At 37.0% G+C, this 17,895-nt stretch overlaps 1 protein-coding gene and 1 long non-coding RNA gene across 6 annotated transcripts in view; one reads left to right on the forward strand and one right to left on the reverse strand.

Moving 5' to 3' along the window:
* Positions 1-36: 36 nt before the first annotated feature.
* On the forward strand, positions 37-5,662 carry LOC106729904. The gene is made up of 2 exons (XR_001366330.2): positions 37-255; positions 4,043-5,662. It is a non-coding gene; the product is annotated as an uncharacterized LOC106729904 (long non-coding RNA).
* A 2,590-nt stretch (positions 5,663-8,252) lies between these two features.
* Positions 8,253-17,895, reverse strand: part of MCM8 (minichromosome maintenance 8 homologous recombination repair factor) — a 34,281-nt gene continuing 24,638 nt past the window's right edge. For all 5 annotated transcript variants that reach the window (XM_032461859.1, XM_032461862.1, XM_006187077.3 and 2 more), the window contains 7 exons: positions 16,538-16,679; positions 15,864-16,059; positions 14,070-14,289; positions 13,560-13,769; positions 12,666-12,742; positions 9,655-9,844; positions 8,253-8,957 (listed from right to left, as the gene is read on the reverse strand). In XM_032461859.1, the coding sequence (XP_032317750.1) occupies positions 8,865-8,957; positions 9,655-9,844; positions 12,666-12,742; positions 13,560-13,769; positions 14,070-14,289; positions 15,864-16,059; positions 16,538-16,679 (1,128 nt within the window). In that variant the 3' untranslated portion in view covers positions 8,253-8,864. The remainder of the gene's footprint in view (positions 8,958-9,654; positions 9,845-12,665; positions 12,743-13,559; positions 13,770-14,069; positions 14,290-15,863; positions 16,060-16,537; positions 16,680-17,895) is intronic.

The raw sequence follows: 17,895 nt of genomic DNA on the forward strand, positions 1-17,895 counted from the left end.
AACGGACGCCTTCGCGACGTTTTTGCGACACTGCCGCTGGGCTTCCCGGTGCTCCGGTCGGCGGCCGTAGTCGCGTGCCGTTAGGCCCCGTGGGCTGCCGGGTAGCGGCCGCGCGCGGCGCCCTCCTGTGTCCGCCCACGAGCGGGGGCCGAGGCCGGTGGGGAGCGGGCAGAGGAACGCGCTGGAGGGGGCCGGAGCGCGGCCGCCGTGGCCAGGAGAGGACGGGTCATCTCAGGCCGCGGCCGGAAACCCGAGGTGTGTGCGGCTCCAGGGGCCCGCGAGGGAGGTTTAAATATTACTAAAATATCTGGTACAGAGGAAGTGTTTAATACTAGGTCTCTGCTCTTTTGCCTCTTTTGAGGGTTGCATTTGCCAAAAATGTGGGTATTAGAAAATGCCAATAATAGCAATTACTAGTCGTTTACCGAAAAAAAGTGTTTACCTATAGGGCGTAGTACATCATCCCGTTTAATCCTCCCGTTGTAGGTTCTATTAATACCTTTACTTTTCCAGGTAAGGGAATTTAGGTTTAGAGAGGTTAAGAAACCTGCTTATTAGAGGATGAGCCAGAATAATTAAGAATCAGTTCGTCGTTAATTAACTGGCTAATATACACTAATTACTAGTTAATATCTAAATTATATCATACATTCAAAGATACATGCACCCCAATGTTCATAGCAGCACTGTTTACAATAGCCAAGACATGGAAACAACCTAAGTGTCCATGGACAGATGACTGGATAAAGAAGCTGCGGTATATTTATACAATTTATACTCAGCCATAAAAAAAATAATAATTTAAATAATGCCATTTGCAGCAGTATGGGTGGACCTGGAGATTGTCATTCTAAGTGAAGCCAGAAAGAGAAAAATACCATGTGGTATCACTTATATGTGGAATCTAAAAAAAAAAAAAAAAAAAGACAAATGGACTTATTTACAGAATAGAAACAGGCTCACAGACATAGAAAACAAATATGGGTGAGGGTGGGAAGGGATAAACTGGCAGTTCGAAATTTGCATATACTACTACATATAAAATAGATAAACAGCAAGTTTATACTGTATAGTACAGGGGACTATATTCAATATTCTTGTAGTAACCTATGGTGAAAAGAATATGAAAATGAAAATATGTATGTATATGTGCGACTGGACTATTATGCTGTATACCAGAAATTGACACATTGTAAGCTGACTTCAGTAAAAAAATTATATCATACATTCTACTAATTATTGATATACTGTTATACTACTACTATTTATTAATCATGCAGTGTTACAGAGTTATTTTCTTGTTGGGTTCTCTGTCAGACTGAAGTTGAATGGTTCTTGCCTCCTCTCCATCCTCCTCAGCCCTGTCTGATGACAGACCCACATTGAAGTTGATCTTAAACTTAATTCAGGTAGTTTAAGAAAGACCAATTGAAGCTGAACATCATTGTAGATCTGAGTATTTATCAAAAGAAATCTTCAGTTTCTTAGGCACATGAAATACTGATATTGAGAGAAAAAATTAAAATGTACTAACTAGCAAATGTAAAAAGGGTAATTTTCAAAACAATCATATTGGAATCGAATACCTTCAATTCTCATACATAGACATTCTGGATAATCCTGTCAAGGGGGAGTGGGCAGTATTTCAGTCTCCTGTCCTTTCCACTCACCAAATTGCCTTTAGTCACATTTCCCACTTTTCCTTAATTTAGGACACTTTCTCATTGTCTCTTGGGATTTTTCTTTCTGCTCCATAAGCGTTCAGTCCCTGCTGCATCTGCCTGTAACAGTTGGCACTGAGGATATGATCTTACTTGCTTTTCTGTTCATGTTTTTTTCATTTGTTGCTACGGCAGGTTTTCTTTCTTTTCCTTTTGATATTCGCTTAATCTTTTGTTTGTTTTTTTTTCTAATTCAATTCTGGTTTAATGTTAATTATCTATTCAACCTCTGTACTGTCAATTTATGTGAATCTAGTTTTATCCAGGACTGTCAAGAATAACACCTGATCTGTTCACTTACTGCCTTATTGTGTGAGCATTTTGCCTATTAAGATAGTCACAAAAATTAAACCATGAAATATCATTCATGGTTTTCTGTTTAAAATACAATTTTAGTCATGTATTTTTGTATATTTCCATGTATGGAATTACATTATATTAAGAAAAAGAGAAAAGAAGAAAAAATAATAGAAAAACAAAAAGAATTACATTTACTGAATTGTAAGTTTTTAAAATAGAACTTTTGTCTATTGTCTGTGTAGCAATTTCATTATGTTGTTCTGTTTTTCACTTCAATGTAAAATTAAACAAAAAGTTAACCCCAAAATAAAATAAAACCCACACTTTAAATATAGTAAACTAGGAAATGGGGAAATGTTGGTCAAAGGATACAAACTTCCAGTATAAGATAAGTAAATTCTGGGGATCTACTGTACAGCATGGTGACTATAGTTAACAACGCTGTACTATGAGGGGAGGGTATAGCTCAGTGATAAAGTCTGTGCTTAGCATGCACAAGTTCTTGGGTTCAATCCCCAGTACCTCCGTTAACAACAGAAAACCCAAAACAATACTGTAGTGTATACTTCAAAGTTGCTAAGAAAGTAGATCGTAAATGCTCTCATTGCACACACAAATAATTATGTGAGGTGACGGAGGTGTTAACTAACCTTACTGTGGTAATCATTCCCCAATATATACATATATATGTAGCGGATATATACATGTATCAAATCATATTAAATTTATACAATGTTATGTGACAATTACATCTCAATAAGCTGGAAAAAATTTTAATAAAATACAGGAAACTATTATATATATGTGTGTGTATATTTAGAATGTCAATTTTACTATGGACAACTGACACTACTACTAAGTCTTTATAAAGTAGGACAGTAAAGTGTCTGGCATTTTGGCCTAAAGGTCAATGACAGCCCAGTACAGTCCAGGACTAAAAAGTAACAGTGCTTCCAACAAACCATTTCCATAATGTTCTAAGATAGGAGAATGTCCAGCTGTATCAGTCTTTGATTTCATTTTCTAGAACATAACAGGTTTGTCAACAAATGAACAGATTAATCTGGGATGAACAATGGAGAAAATGCAGAAACCCAGTAAAACAACAAGCCAGATCTAAGCTCTTAGGATACACACAGTAAATTATAGTGGAGCATATTTGCAAAAAAATTCAGTTTAGAGGAGGCTAGGGGGCAGAGGAGACCTCAAAGTCCTACAGTTAGTGTTTGGCTTATAATAAGTTAATTCCCTATTTTATAAATTCTGTAGTAGTTCATTTCTATCCAATAAGATCAACTAAATAAGTGGGCAACTCCTGTGTCTAAAGGGATTGGGAATCTGTCACTGGACTTTACCCCCAAATTAGGAAAAAAATGATTAGAAAAGTAATTCTGTAACCAAAATCCAAATAAATATCCATATATAAACCCTAAGTCTCTTGTTCGAAATTAATTTCAAAATTTTATCTCTTTACCCTTTTATCAGGATTATTTTTTTAAAAAAGCAAAATATACTGGTTGTCTTATCCCAACTTCTGTAGTCAATCATAATTTCTAACAGTAAGAGAACAAAAGAACAGGAGAAGAGAAAGGATTGTAAATAATTAACCATAAATAAGCATGCTTGTTAATTCTTTGACAACATAACTGCTAGCAACAATAGCTACTAACATCTACTATGCAGTCACAGTGGAGCTGCACTGCGTATGGTTCCTTATCCTTTCATTGATCCTTTGCTGAGGAAGTAGTGAAAATAAAAATGCTGCCTCTAGAGGGTAGTATTGTCTTGCCACTCATGCTTTCCTTGGTAAGTTGCAAAGCGCTGCTGGTCCCGCTGTGCTGAATACAGGAGACAACAGAATGACATAACCTGCCCTTTGTTTTACAGCTGTTTTTTTGGTGTCATGACTAGATCTCAGCTCCGTTAGAACACTGTGTATACGCTATTGTATCGGTGGCCTATTGCTGTTGTAACACATTACCACCAACACAGTGCCTTAACACAAATTTGTTCTCTTACAGTTCTGAAGATCGGAAGTCTAACACGGATCGCACAAGGCTAAAAGCACAGCATCGACTTGGCTCTGGGTGGCATCTGTTTCCTTGCTTTCCCCAGACTGTAGAGGCCACCCACATTCCTTGTCTGATGCCCCTCTTCCTCCATCTAAAAAGCCAACAGTGTTGCAGCTCTTTGTGTCTTTTTTTCAGTCACATCCTCCTCTGACTGACTCCATCTGCCTCCTTCCACTTTTAAGTTTCCTTCTGATTACATTGAGCCTACCTAAGTAATTCAGGATATTCTCCCAATTTTAAGGCCTGCTGATGAACAATCTTAATTTTCCTTTGCCATGTAACCTAACACGGTCAGATTCTGGGGACTAGGATGTAGATGTCATCGGTGGAGGAGACGACATTATTCTGCCTGCCAAACGTGAATATTGTGTTTCAAGATGCTTTTCGGACTGAGAAGGACAGCCTTTTTCAATACTATACATAATATACCATCCCTGAGGAAGAGAAATTTTCAGGCTGTCCAGTGTCAATGTATCTAGATGAGATCAGTCGAAACTTTTATTCATTTATGGAAGCAAGACTAAGGTTTTGTAGTCTTCACAAATTATTCAGCGACTTTGCGAGTCCGTGTACTAAGAATAGTTTCAGTTTAAATGTCAAAATGTTAATTTTTTTAACCTTTTTGATTATTTTTATGTCTATTTTATCAAATTATATATCCACATGGTAGCTAATTCCATTGTGTAGAGAAGCAGATGATGAAAATAAGTACCCTCTACCTTTCCAGCCATAGGCCTGCTGTCCAGAGCAAACCTGGTATAGCTTTTTGGATTTTAGTTCTTCTAAAAGACCTCTGTAACTTCTGGTGACTTCTGTAACTTTAAATAAAACTAGTATGTAGTTTTTGTGAATTAATATTGCCTCATAAGTTTTAAAGTACATAGTACATGAGCTGGGTGGAGTTCTTTGGATAAAGGTGTATCAGTGAGAGTTTAGTTGCAGGAAACACAAACCATTCTTGGCACATTAAAAAGTAGGATTGTTAAAATGGAGATGCTTGTAACATTGTTGGAAGGGCTGGAGGAGTGGGCTCCATGCTGGGTCTCCAGAATTGACTCCCAGACAAACACTGCAGGTCTGGCTTGCCAGGGGAGCTGCTACCCCCACAACAATGAGAAAGGTGGAGAATCAGGGCCTGCCAGCATCACACACCGCCTCTTAACAACTGCTCGCATTCTGCTGCACAGAAACTAAATGTCTCCTCAACTACACGTGCGAGCGGAAAACAACAAGCAAGAAGACGGCTGTCCAATTTCACCTTCCAAATCTCACACAAGGACATCTAATCAATGGAACCCGGCTCATACTCAGAACTAGCTGCGAAAGGACTTTGGGAAATGTGACTTCTCTGCTTTTCAGCCTCTGCTTTATAGGAAGGCACACCAGGAGGATGGGACGGATGTTGGGTATCAGATGACTTTATTTACTGCCATCCATTTCTTTGTCTAGTCAACACACATACATATTTTCTACCCATTCATAACATCTGTGTAACAATGACAACTGTAACTTATCAATGTAAAAACTATTATTTCACTTCTTTATAAAAGGAGCTTTAAAGATCTATCACTCACTGTGCGGTATTTATTCCTCTTCCAGTTCAGCTACATTCACCTTTGATAACCTCTATCCTAAGGACTAAATTACCAAGTTGACTACTACCAATATATTTAATTTCAAGTAACAGAGGAAAGTGAGGAGGGCGATTGGTTAATGTATAAGTACAGGCCTTATGAAGAATCCTTTGTTGCTGTTCTGCTGTGGGTGGGGGCACTCTTCCAGTTTTCTGCAGGGGCAGCAGTTTCCCCAGGTTCCCAGTACAGACTGGGCACCTGTGGGGCACGGAGGCGGCAGCTCTTTCCTCTAGTGCCTCGCGTGGCAGTGGGGTGGTCGCAGCTTCCTCTTCGGGCCAGTTTTAGAAATTGCTCCTTGAAGTTCATCCTCTTAATTCACTAGCTTTCCAACAATTCTGTGAGCTAAGCAAAATTCTTTCAAAAACCTCCTTTTCCTGCTTAATCATCAGTTTCTACTGTTTGCAACCAAGAGCCTGCAAATCATGGTTCATGGGCCAAATCTGACCCACTAGTTGTTATTCATGGATTAAAAAATTAATACTTAGTACTCTTGATACATGAAAACTGTATGAAATCCAAATTTCAGTGTCTATTAACGAAGTCGCATCGGCACATACCCACACTCATTTGTTTATGTAGTGCTACAATGGCAGAGGTGAATAGTTGTGACAGGTTATACGGCCCTGAAAGCCTACAATTTTTTTCCTGTCAGGCCCTTTACAGAAAAAGGTTGTTGACTCCTGGTTTGCAATTAAAACCTGACTGAAACACCTCGGTATAAAATTCTTTCTTAAAAATGTTTGTAGACATTGCTCTATTTGTTTCAGTGGTTAAGGTTGCTTTGGAGAATTTGAGGACAGCCAGATTTTTTTTTTCTCCTTCCGAGTGGCTTATCTGTGTGACTTCTCATTTAACTTCTACTCTCTTACTTCCCGTATTCCAGCTAGGTCTGGAGAGAAGCCACCGCTGCCAACGTGTACACAGTATTCCCACCACTGCAAATGTGTTTTTTTTTTTTTTTTTTTTGCAAATGTGGGGTTTTTACTTTTTGCTCCAAGAGATGTGCAAAGTACACTTTAAGAAATACTTTGTTGCTTCCCTCTAAAATCTTCCACCATAGACATCATCTCTGCCTCCTCTTTCATGCCAGGCTGCCTGGGTCATCCTAACAGCTTCTGGCAGCCCTTCCCAGTGCTGGGGTTTGGGGTCTCCGTTGCTTCCTAGTTCACAGAAGATGGACTATGTATTTGTTTCTCAGTTTCCTCACTGCTTTTGAGCAACTTCCCAGGACAAACTGGAGAATGCCTCCATCTTTTTACTAGAAACTCTTCTTTTATTCTGTTGTTCTTTTTCTATATGCTTAAATTAAGCTGTTTAACTGTTTATAAGTGGTAACCATTTATGAGTGTCCTCATTTATAACTGGGATAATCACCCACTTTGTGTGTGTCTACCTCAAGGAGTATGTGTTCGAAATGTTTTACCTGCTAGGGCAGGAGTACTGAATAAAGCAAAATCTGTCTTTACAAAGCTGGACAAGAGATGGCTTGGGCCAGGATGGTGGAACTGGAAGTAATGAAAAGTAATCAGATTTCAGATATTTTGAAGATAGTGCTGAGAGGACTTGATGGACTGATAACGGGGATAAGACAAAGAGTTAAGATAACGCCAACACTTGGGGGCATGAGAAACCAGCAGGATAGTTACTGAACACTACAAAATTTCAGAACATCACGGGAAAAGAGAAGATAAAAATAGTTTCTCAAGAGGAAATAAAGGTCACATACCAAGAATAAAAATCAAAATGGCTTTGGATTTCCACACAGCAACACTGGAAACTAAAAGCAATAGCACAATTTCTAAAATTCTGAGTGAAAATGATTTCCAAACTAAAAATCTATGCCCAAAATATCAATCTAGGAGTAAGGGTACAATATGCCTTTAAAAACTGGTCCTCAGGAAGCTACTAGAAAATGGGCTCCACCAAAAGGGAGGAATAAAACAATAAAGAGGAAGACACAGAAGCCAGGAAATGGGAGAGAAAACGAGAAGTTCCAAGATGACAGATGTGTAATTCAGACTGGAAAGGCCAAAGAACTCTAGGAGAGGGGTCTCCAAGAAGGTAAAATAGATTATTTGATTTGTCTGCATAGTTTGGGACGAGACTCAGACTTGCAGTGGAGCCTCAGGGTCAATACAGTGGTAGGTACATAAAAGGTAAGTAGTTGAAAAACAAATTATTAATTCTAGGGAAAACAAAAAGTTGTACAAGAAAGGAAATGAGTAATATTCAATAGTCATAATAATATTAAGGCTAAATACAAATTTAACAAAAAATTATATTTAACTAAATTGGAAAACAGCGTGTGTATATATATATATATATATATATATATATCTAGAACGGTTTAAGAGAACCACATTCTTTTCTTCTAAGGTAAAAAAAAAAAATCAATAAAATTTTTTAAATTGAGAACTCCAGAATTAGCATTACTAGGCTGTCCTTTAGAAAAATGGAGGTAAATGGGAGAATAGTTGAAACTGAACAGAAAATTAGGGCATGTGGAAGAGTAGAACAGAGGCTGCTAGGTTTTAACAGAAGCTATTTATTTAAAAATTTTTTTCAGTAGCTAAGATGTTAAGCTTAAGATGTCAATATATGGATGGAAACTAGACTTTTGGTGAGCATGCAGTAGTGCATACAAAAAGTCTAATTATAATGTTGTACACATGACACTTTTATAATGTTGCAAACCAAAGTTACCTCCATTAAAAAAAGGTCAATATAAAATATTTCCAATTTTTTCTGAAATTCAAAGTTGGTTTCAATTTATTTCTATGATATTCATTTTTTTGTGTGTCAGAACTACTTAAACATTAAAATGTAACTTTGTAAACACTTACCCAGATGGACATTTGATATGTAAAACTATGAAACATTTATAAGAATAAAAACTCAAAAATAAAACTATAAAGAATTTATAATTATATCATTTAGACAAAATGTAAACATTTTATTTTTAACCTTTTGGAGAAATAAAAAATGAACATGCTGACTTTCTCATTTCTTAAATTAGTCCAAAACTCTTTTCCTATTATACTGCTTTTAGGATGTCATTTTTCAAAGAAAAGTGTGTGTGTGTGTGTACGCACATATTCTTCTTAATAAATCCAGGAGGGCCTGACTTGGTAGTCCTTTCACATAGTTTGAAGCTGGTAAACTTTTGGGCCTTTTTTCAAGAGGTAACCTTGGTCATTTAATGATCCAATAAAATGTTCAAAATCAGCAACCTAGAAGAAAATATCAAAAGAGTTTTAGCCCATTAAGTAATGTGCAAAAACACGATTTTTAAAATTAATCTCTCAAACAGTAACATACAATTGTAAGTTTCTTGGGCAAATAAAATTATCTGCACTTCTTACAGAGAAAACTGTCTACATATGAACATTGGATTCTATAATGCCTAGCTAATCAAAAATAAAAACCCCAGTATATAGAGACTCTTTTGTATTTGTACATAGCTTAGTTTCAAAACAAAAATCAGACTAACTTTTGAAATTAAGTGAGCAATTTTCCATATAAGCTGTTTTACATGTTTAAAGTGCGATTATACCCATTTTTCACTAAAACTTTTAAGCAGGCAGAGCAGGTGCAATTATGTCCATTTAACAAATGAGAAAACTGAGGTTTAAAGATGGTAAGATGACTTGCCCACAAGGATTGTCAGAAGAACATGGAAACTGAATCTTGCTATGTTTCCCTCTATCAAGACACTGAAAACTCTTTTGAAAAGAAGTAGGGTTTTTTTTTTAAAGCTCTGAGCAACAACTTTCATATCTTAAAGAAAACAAGCTTGTATTTTTAAGTACTCCCAAATTGCTTATTACATTCTTTTAATCCAAATCTTTTGACAGTTCTATTATATATTAATAAAGACCTCCTGAAATTATTATAAAACAGATTTACTAAGTATTTGGTTAATCATACCTGAATGTTTAGCTCTTTGGCAATCTGCCGAAGTTGATGAAATTGAAATAAATTATTGTAAGTTCTTTCAGCAATGTTGTTGAGAGCAGAAATAAATCTTTTTGCTGTTGACCTGTTGCTCATTCCAGAACCATGCTGGGATCGCTCAAAATCTAGGTTCCCAAACTCATCAGAGTAAGTTCCTAGCATGCTTAAGGAAGGGGAAGAAAAACAGAGTTATCCAATATGGCACGGCTATAGACATTTTTGTCCCGGTCCTCCAGGTTGTTAAGAAGAAAAATGTGCAAGTAGCCATGAGGCTCACGTAGCAAAGATTTAAACATGTATTTATTTGTTAATTACTAGATTACCAGGTTGCTTATAAATGACAACTGGAGGGTCTCCAGCACAATGAAGTCAACTGGAGAGGCAATAAAGCCAGCTTGGTAAAATTTTCACCTGTAAGGCCCCTCAAACCCTGGTACTGAGTCATGTAAAAGAGAAAATCGATGGTTCAAGCACTGTGTGATGCTAAACCAATAAGATATTAAGACAAAGAAGGTAATATGTTAGAAACTGGTTGAAAGGGCTGGTAGTCATTAATTGTTCATAATTTTACTCATTATGAGGCAGTTGCTCTGGGGCCAGCAATAAAAAATTAGAAGCTGTCAATCTAAAGTTCTTTAAAACTTTCAAAGACTGCAAACATAACCTCACTGTTGCTAACAAACTCAGACACATTGATGTAAGAAAAGTTTCTGCTTCTTCCACAGGCTGCCTATAAGGGCAAGAGACAAGCTGCCGGTTAATGCTTGGACCTGCAGGAGGTGGTGTGGGATACAGCAAGATTCTAGAGGCAGCAGAGGGAACAGGGTATCCTCCGGGGACAGGCCAGTATCAGCCTGGGGATGAAGAGACAGTGAGGTAAAGAAAGGGAGGAAAGGATCTGCAGCTCAGTGCTACTGGGCAGTTTATCTGGAGAACACTAAAGACCAGGACCATGAAATTCTTTGAAAAGGGTAATTTTGGAAACTTCTGATTTGTGATGTGAGATCTGTCAGTTTTTAAAGCTTTTGGTGGGCGGAATGAGTCACAGAAAAGGGGGTCTTCTCAGTCTCATCTTAATATCAAAGCTAGCACTATCGGTCGTAAATAGTGTTTACTAATGTGCCAGAACCACATTTATCACTTTATATACATATACACATAGCCTTATTGCATGACACCTCAGCACAATCCTTTATGGTGTGTTTTACACAAAAGGAGGCTGAAAAGCAGAGTGTAACTCGCCACTGCTGTCCCAGGTCAGATTCTAAAGCTTGTGCCCTGGCAGCAATGCTGTACCACTTACTCAGAGCCAAAGAGGAACAACTGGGCAAACTCCAAGCAAGCCCAAAATAGCAGCTCTTAGGGAAAAGAAGAGTAGAAATTACTTAACAAAATAATTTCATTTTAAAATAATACTTTGGGGCCTCAGAAAAAGATTCCTAATATTTATATTTTAAGTGCTATGAGAGAGCATATTAAAAAGAACCAATTTCTAAATTATGATAAATTCACACAATAGAACACTATGCAGTTGTGAAAAAAAGCTCTTTAGACATTGATATGGAATAATCTCCAAAATGCATTTTAAATGAAAAAATTAAGGTACAGAATGTATTTGGCGTGCTACCATTTATCTGTTAAAGGGGAAAAAGTATAAAGATATTGAGCTGCGATGTGTAGTTTATACCTGAAAGTCATACAAAAATTGATATTTGTTGTCACTGGGGCAAGAGGAAGAACTAGGTAGCTAGAAACAGGGTAAGAGGAAACTTTTTCCACCATATACTTTTTGAACTTTGAAGTTCTGAGGCACATGAATGTGTAAAACCTATTAAAAATTTTTTTTAACTGAAAGAAAAAGCCTATCTAAAACAATAAACTTTTGCTTTTACTGATTAAAGAAAACCAACCCATGTCTAAGATAGTCATATATTATCAGTTAAAATATTTATTTTTTTCTACCTCTTAAGAATTACGATCTGCCAAATGATATAAAATGCAAAGGACACAGATTAGCAATATTTGTCAAATCCTAATGTGTTTATTTACCCTCGGACTCAGAAATATCATAGAGGCATACACTACCCACATATGAAGCATCTCATAGATGTTGCTCATTGTAGCACTGTTTGTAATAGCAGAAGAATGGAAAATGTGTCTAGCAATGGGGGACTAATTAAATAAACTATGGTGAATCTAAACTATACTATGTGGCTGTGAAAAAAAAAAAAATAGAAAGCCTCAATGTCCTAATAAGGAAAGATCTCTAGATATATTGTCAAATTTGGGGGAAAAAAAAGTACATGAGAACAGATTGGCGGTTGCCAGAGGCAGGGTCACAGGGGTTTAAAAGGGTGAAGGAGGTCAAAAGGAACAAACTTCCAGGCACAAAACAAACTGAAGTGCTGGTTATGGAATGTGCAGTATGGGGACTACAGTTAGTAATACTGTATTGTGTATTCGAAAGTTGCTAAGAGAGCAGGTCGTTAAAGTTTTCATCACAAGAAAAATGTGTAACTGTGCGGTAATGGCTGTTAACTAGACAGACTGCGGTGATCCTTCTGACACACACACATGCAGAATCAGTATGCTCCATAACTGAAACTAGTAATGCCATATGTGAAGTGTATCTCAACTTAAAAAAAAGTATAGTGTAAGTCACGAGCTATTTACAAGAAAGTAATGGGTGTCCTGGTGAAGAGAAAGGATGGATGATAAACAGGATGGGAGCAAGTCTATATCTGAATTGATTTTAGAACTAAAATGTTCTAAATAGAAATGTTATTACCTATTCAAAAAAATTTTTTTAATGTAAAGATTATTTACCCAGAAATATTTTAAACCAAGAAAGTACAATTTGCTCTGAGGAAAATATATGATTAAATGGGCTAAATAAAAATAATTTTGCTTGGCCTAATATATAATTTGAGATGGAAAGATGACCAGTATTTTATTTAAAACAGTATTTAAAATTTTAATCTTACCTATATTTCATAATTTCAACTATGTCCTCAGCATCTTCTTTGGTTGCTTCCTCTCTCAATTCCAACCTTGCACGTGCCTTTGAAAGAAAACAACCATTTTCAGGTAATAAGAAATAAATCTATTTAACATTGATTGAGCAGGTTATACTATGTCTAACTAAGCTTATTTCATTTATTCATTTGACATAAAAACTTGGGGAGGGAGGTTATAATATGAAAAGTCAGAATTTAAGAAAGTCATCTGAGAACTTGAGTATGGAAATAATCACTCATTTTAAAACCTACTTTTATCTACTAACACATCTTTCTGAGTGTTCATTCCAGAAGATTTGATCATGAAATACACTTGGTTTCTCCTTGCCTTTTCCTTTCAGGAAATCATGATTAACTAATTCGTTAAAACAACAAAGATGAGTTAATTAGATTCTAGAAGTAAAAAGCCCAAACTCTGACCCAACTAATTTTAACTGCCAGAGCTCTCTTAGCATTCCATAGCAGTCAGATGTCTCTGCTGTTAGAAAAACAGTTACTTCACCTACAGACCTGTTGTGTATCAAATCAAACATTCCTAAGCTATCTGACACATTCCATGTTCCCATATGCTCAATTTTGAATCTCTAAATCCAACCACTCTTCAAAGTTCAGGAGTCTCCTAAGTGTCATGAAAGAGGAAACAATGCTGCATGGTAAGTAACTGGTCCTGCCTAGAAAGAAGTGGCTGACCTATGATGTGTTAAATATATAACTAAACCTTTTAAAAACCTTTTATCCATCATTTCTAATGTCTCTCAGTAGAAAGAAAAGCAAATAAATTACATAAAAAAATCGAGAGAAGTCTTATTACCCTCTACCCGCTTTTTAAGCCAAAAGAGCATGAACTCAAAATAAATGAACCTCTGTTAGACGAATCAAAGATTCCAGCTGCCTAGTAGTGATTGGTGAGCTATTTAACCTCTGGCTCTGTTTCCGGAGCTCAAGGTAAAAGTCCTGAAGAATCTGAGCAGCTTCTGCGGATAGCCTTGGATAGACATACTGCCGAGCATAACCAATGTACTTTCTCAACAGCTGGTGGGGAATGGGATCTATTGTTTCTCCAGGAACCACCTAAAGCATGATAAAACGGCCCAAGATTAGAAGGGTAAGTAGCAAGTAAAATCTTTCTGCTAAAATAACTTGTTTAGATAAATGTAACATTCTAAAAGACTCTCCAAATAAGCCACACTGTAGTTCTAGCTCTCCATCTGGTTGACTTACTAATCAAATGAACTTTACATAAACTCTCCTATTATAATAGAAAAGGTATTTCAGAGAAAAGTTTATATACTACTGACCTACCATAAGCAACACACTGAACTCTGACATTCAAACAGAACCCAACTGAATGATTAAGGAGAAGAAACATACCTTTAGTCTTTCTGATAGAGGTTTATCAGAAACCACTTCCAGTATAGAAGTGTTCGAGTCTTGACTATGCATACGAGTTACTGTGGCACTGCTAACAGCTCTGTGCTTTCCAGCTCTTATTGCAATCACATGTTCGGAGAGTAAATGATCATGATCCTCATTTGGGGTGTCTAACAGGATAAAGACCAAATCAAATCTGGATAGGAGGGCACTCCCCATTCTAAGAGATGTGAAAGAAAGAATAAACAGTGATCGGAATGAAAACAAACAGAAACCTAGAAAACTGTTCACTCATTTGTTTACTAATTGAGTTCTACGTAGAACTTAATGAAAAAAAATGAAGTTTTAGTTTAAAGAAACAAGTAATAATTTCTGGATTCCATATACCTACCAACTCCAGAGACACACCAGGCCACACGCTCTTCAACACATGCACAGCCGTTTATGTACCTGTACCAGTATGCTGAGGACATGGCCTTTTCTCACACCATCAACACCACTAAATTCTTCTCCATGTATCACTGCCTAGGATTTAGGATCATTGAATTTGTAAGCTAGAATGCTACATGATCCATTGAAGGTTATCCAGTTAAGTAGTTCTTAATTTTTTGTATCTTCTGTCTCACCAAAACACTTGAGTTTATCAAAGAACCTATACCCATTTAGAAGCAAAAATACCACTTTTCCTTAAAGGGGCATATATGTCTACTGGTCACTGTAATAAAAGTGCTGTATTCTACTTAGTCATCTCTGAATCTACCAATCAGATAACTCTTCTACTTGAAACAAAAACCCCCTGAAATTCAGAGTGATTAAAGAATTTGACCAACATCCCAGTAGCACCACCCAAAACCAGAATCCAAGTCCCCTGCATCCTTGTTCAATAGGCTCTTCTGATCTTTCCAATATAAAACTCTTGTTGTTTTACTAAGAAACACCAATAGGTTGATTTTTTTGGTGGTGGTGGTACAGAAATACCCAGAATCTCCAAGTACAATTGTGTATTTTACTATGTACCATTTCTATATTATTAAATATCAGGAAACTAGCTTTTTGTTTCCCACTTGAATTTAAAGTTCTGATTTTTCATATGAGGCATTTTTGTCTTTTTCTCACTTACGCAACACTTGAGTCTATTTCTCTTTCCCATTCATTTTGTCCAACCTGTACAGAACAAATGAGAAGGGAAGGCATACACATATACAAACACTGGTTTTGGAAAAAAGTGGGATCCCACCACATACGTGAGTATGCAGTGCGCTTCTGGCACTTAACAGTACAGCACAGACTTGTTCCCCTGCCAGTACATATCAAGCTGCCTTCATTCTCCTGAATGCAACTTTCCACTGTAAGTCTTACTTGTAGTTCGTTTTAAGTTGTTTCCAGTCTTCGGCAGTAATAAACAATGCTGAAATACACATCCTGTCAACATATCTTTGTGTACTCGTGTGCCTATTTCTGTGAGTACAATTCCTAAAAGGATTGGCTGGAACAAAGCGAATGTATACTTAAAAGAATGACAAACATGCCAAGCTGTCCCTCAAAACGCTAAATGTGTATGTGAGAACCAATTTCCCCACCCCGTTGCCAATAATGATTAATATTTAAAACGTCTGCCAAGCTGGTAGACATCAATAGTACTTCGTTGTTTTAATGTGTGGTGTTCAAATATATTTTTGCACATTTATTGGAAACTTGTAACTTCTCTGAACTATCCATTTATGCCCTCAGTTATCTTTTTTATATCTATAGGAATTCAATATATTAAAGGTATCAATATTTGAAGAGACTTACTTTAAATTCTCAGAAACGGTTTTGGCTTTATTGTAGTGTCCTCCAACTGGGTTTGCAGCAGCAATGATGGAAGTTCTTGCAGGGAGGCTACAAACCACGCCAGCCTTAGCGAGACTGATACTTTGCTGCTCCATGGCTTCTAACAAGGCTTGATGCTGATTCCCCATCTTATCAAACTCATCTATTCCACAGATGCCTACAATCACCGTAAAATAATACAGACAAAAAAAAAAAAATGTTCCTCTGGCCAAGTTTCAAACCTGACAGGATGGAAACTACTCCACAATAAAAAATATTTTCAGTAGCCTACAACAGTTAAAACTACAAAATGTCACATGGTGCAGAATTTGCTTGTTTTACAGCTAATAAAATACTGGTTTTATTTAACTGCTAGGTAATATTTACTCATTAACAAAGGCAAGGCACTTTGTTGGGTTACAAAAATGAAGATACGAAACTGACCCTCAAAAAGCTTAAAGACAAATTTGAACAGGTAAGGTGAGATATACACACATTTAAGATGGCATGTTTTGATAACTATAATAGATATAATAATTAACTCACTGGTTGGGACATGTTGTCCAAATGACTCTTAGAATATAAAGAAATTAACCGAAATGATAAGGCTTTTTAAAAGGGCCCCAGAATTATTATTATTTGCCTTGGCTTCTTACCTTGATCACCAAGTACCAGGGCACCAGCTTCCAAAGCAAAATCTCCCGAGGAACTATCTTTTGAAAGAGTTACAGTCAAACCAGAGGTGGTTGTGGTATTACCACAAACATACACGCCACGTGGAGCAACGCTGCACGCCGCCTAATGAAACAGAGCTTAAGAGCATCAACCAAAGTAAAAGGGAAATAGTTGCTTTATTACTCATAAATGTTAACTATATGCCAGGTATTCTTCTAAAAACTGTACTGTACAACCTTTACCACCACAGTAAAAGGAAGGTATTATACTCCTGTTTCTGATGTAGAAACCAAGGTCTGAAGACAGTAATGCGTACACTAACTTACGAAGGTATGAAATCAGGATTCAATCAAACCCAGGCAGCCTAATTCTGAAGTCTGTGGTCATGTGAATACTCTACACAATTCCATTTTATACTTCATTTTCAAGTTCAAATAGTAAAAACATCAAGTTCCAACTTTAGTTTCGGAGACACGAATGCTTCTTTAAACATCAGGTAATAAAATGGCTCAATAATGCCCACCTTCTGAGTAAACAAGACATGGTATGATGGAGAACTAGTTAAATAGCACAACAGCTAAAAGCACAGACCTCTGGAGTCAGGCAGATCTATTTAAATCCTGGCTTTAGCATGTACTGACCGGCGGTGCTGCTCACGAGCCTCTCTGAACCTCAGCTTCGTTCTGCTTTATCATGTACTGCCCTGAGGTATACAGTAGTGTGTATCTGCTAATCCCAAACTCCTCATTTATCCCTCCCCACCTTCCCCCTTTGGTAATCATAAGTGTGTTTTCTATGCCTGTGAGTCTGTTTCTGTTTTGTCATTTTATTCGATTCCACATTTAAACAGTATCATACGATATTTGGCTTTTCCTGTCTGACTTACTTTGCCAAGTATAATCTCTAGGTCCATCCATGTTGCTGCAAATGGCAATATTTTATTGTTTCCTATGACTGAGTAGTATCCCATTGTATATACATACCACAACTTCTTTATCTAATCACCTGTCAATGGACATTTAGGTTGCTTCCAGGTCTTGGCTATTGCAAGCAGTGCTGCTATGAACACTGGGGTGCATGTATCTTTTCAAATTAGTTTTCTCTGGATATATGCCCCAGAATGAGATTGCTGGATCACATGGTAATCCTATTTTTAGTTTTCTAAGGAATCTCCATACTGTTTTCCATAGCAGCTGCACCAAATTACATTCCCATCAATAGTGCAGGAGGGCTCCCTTTTCTTCACACCCTCTCCAGCATTTATTATTTATGGACTTTTTAACGATGGCCATTTTGACCAATGTGAGATGATTCCTCACTGCAGTTCTGATTTGCATTT

The sequence above is a fragment of the Camelus ferus genome, chromosome 19, assembly GCF_009834535.1.
Source record: "Camelus ferus isolate YT-003-E chromosome 19, BCGSAC_Cfer_1.0, whole genome shotgun sequence".
Lineage (NCBI taxonomy): Eukaryota > Metazoa > Chordata > Mammalia > Artiodactyla > Camelidae > Camelus > Camelus ferus.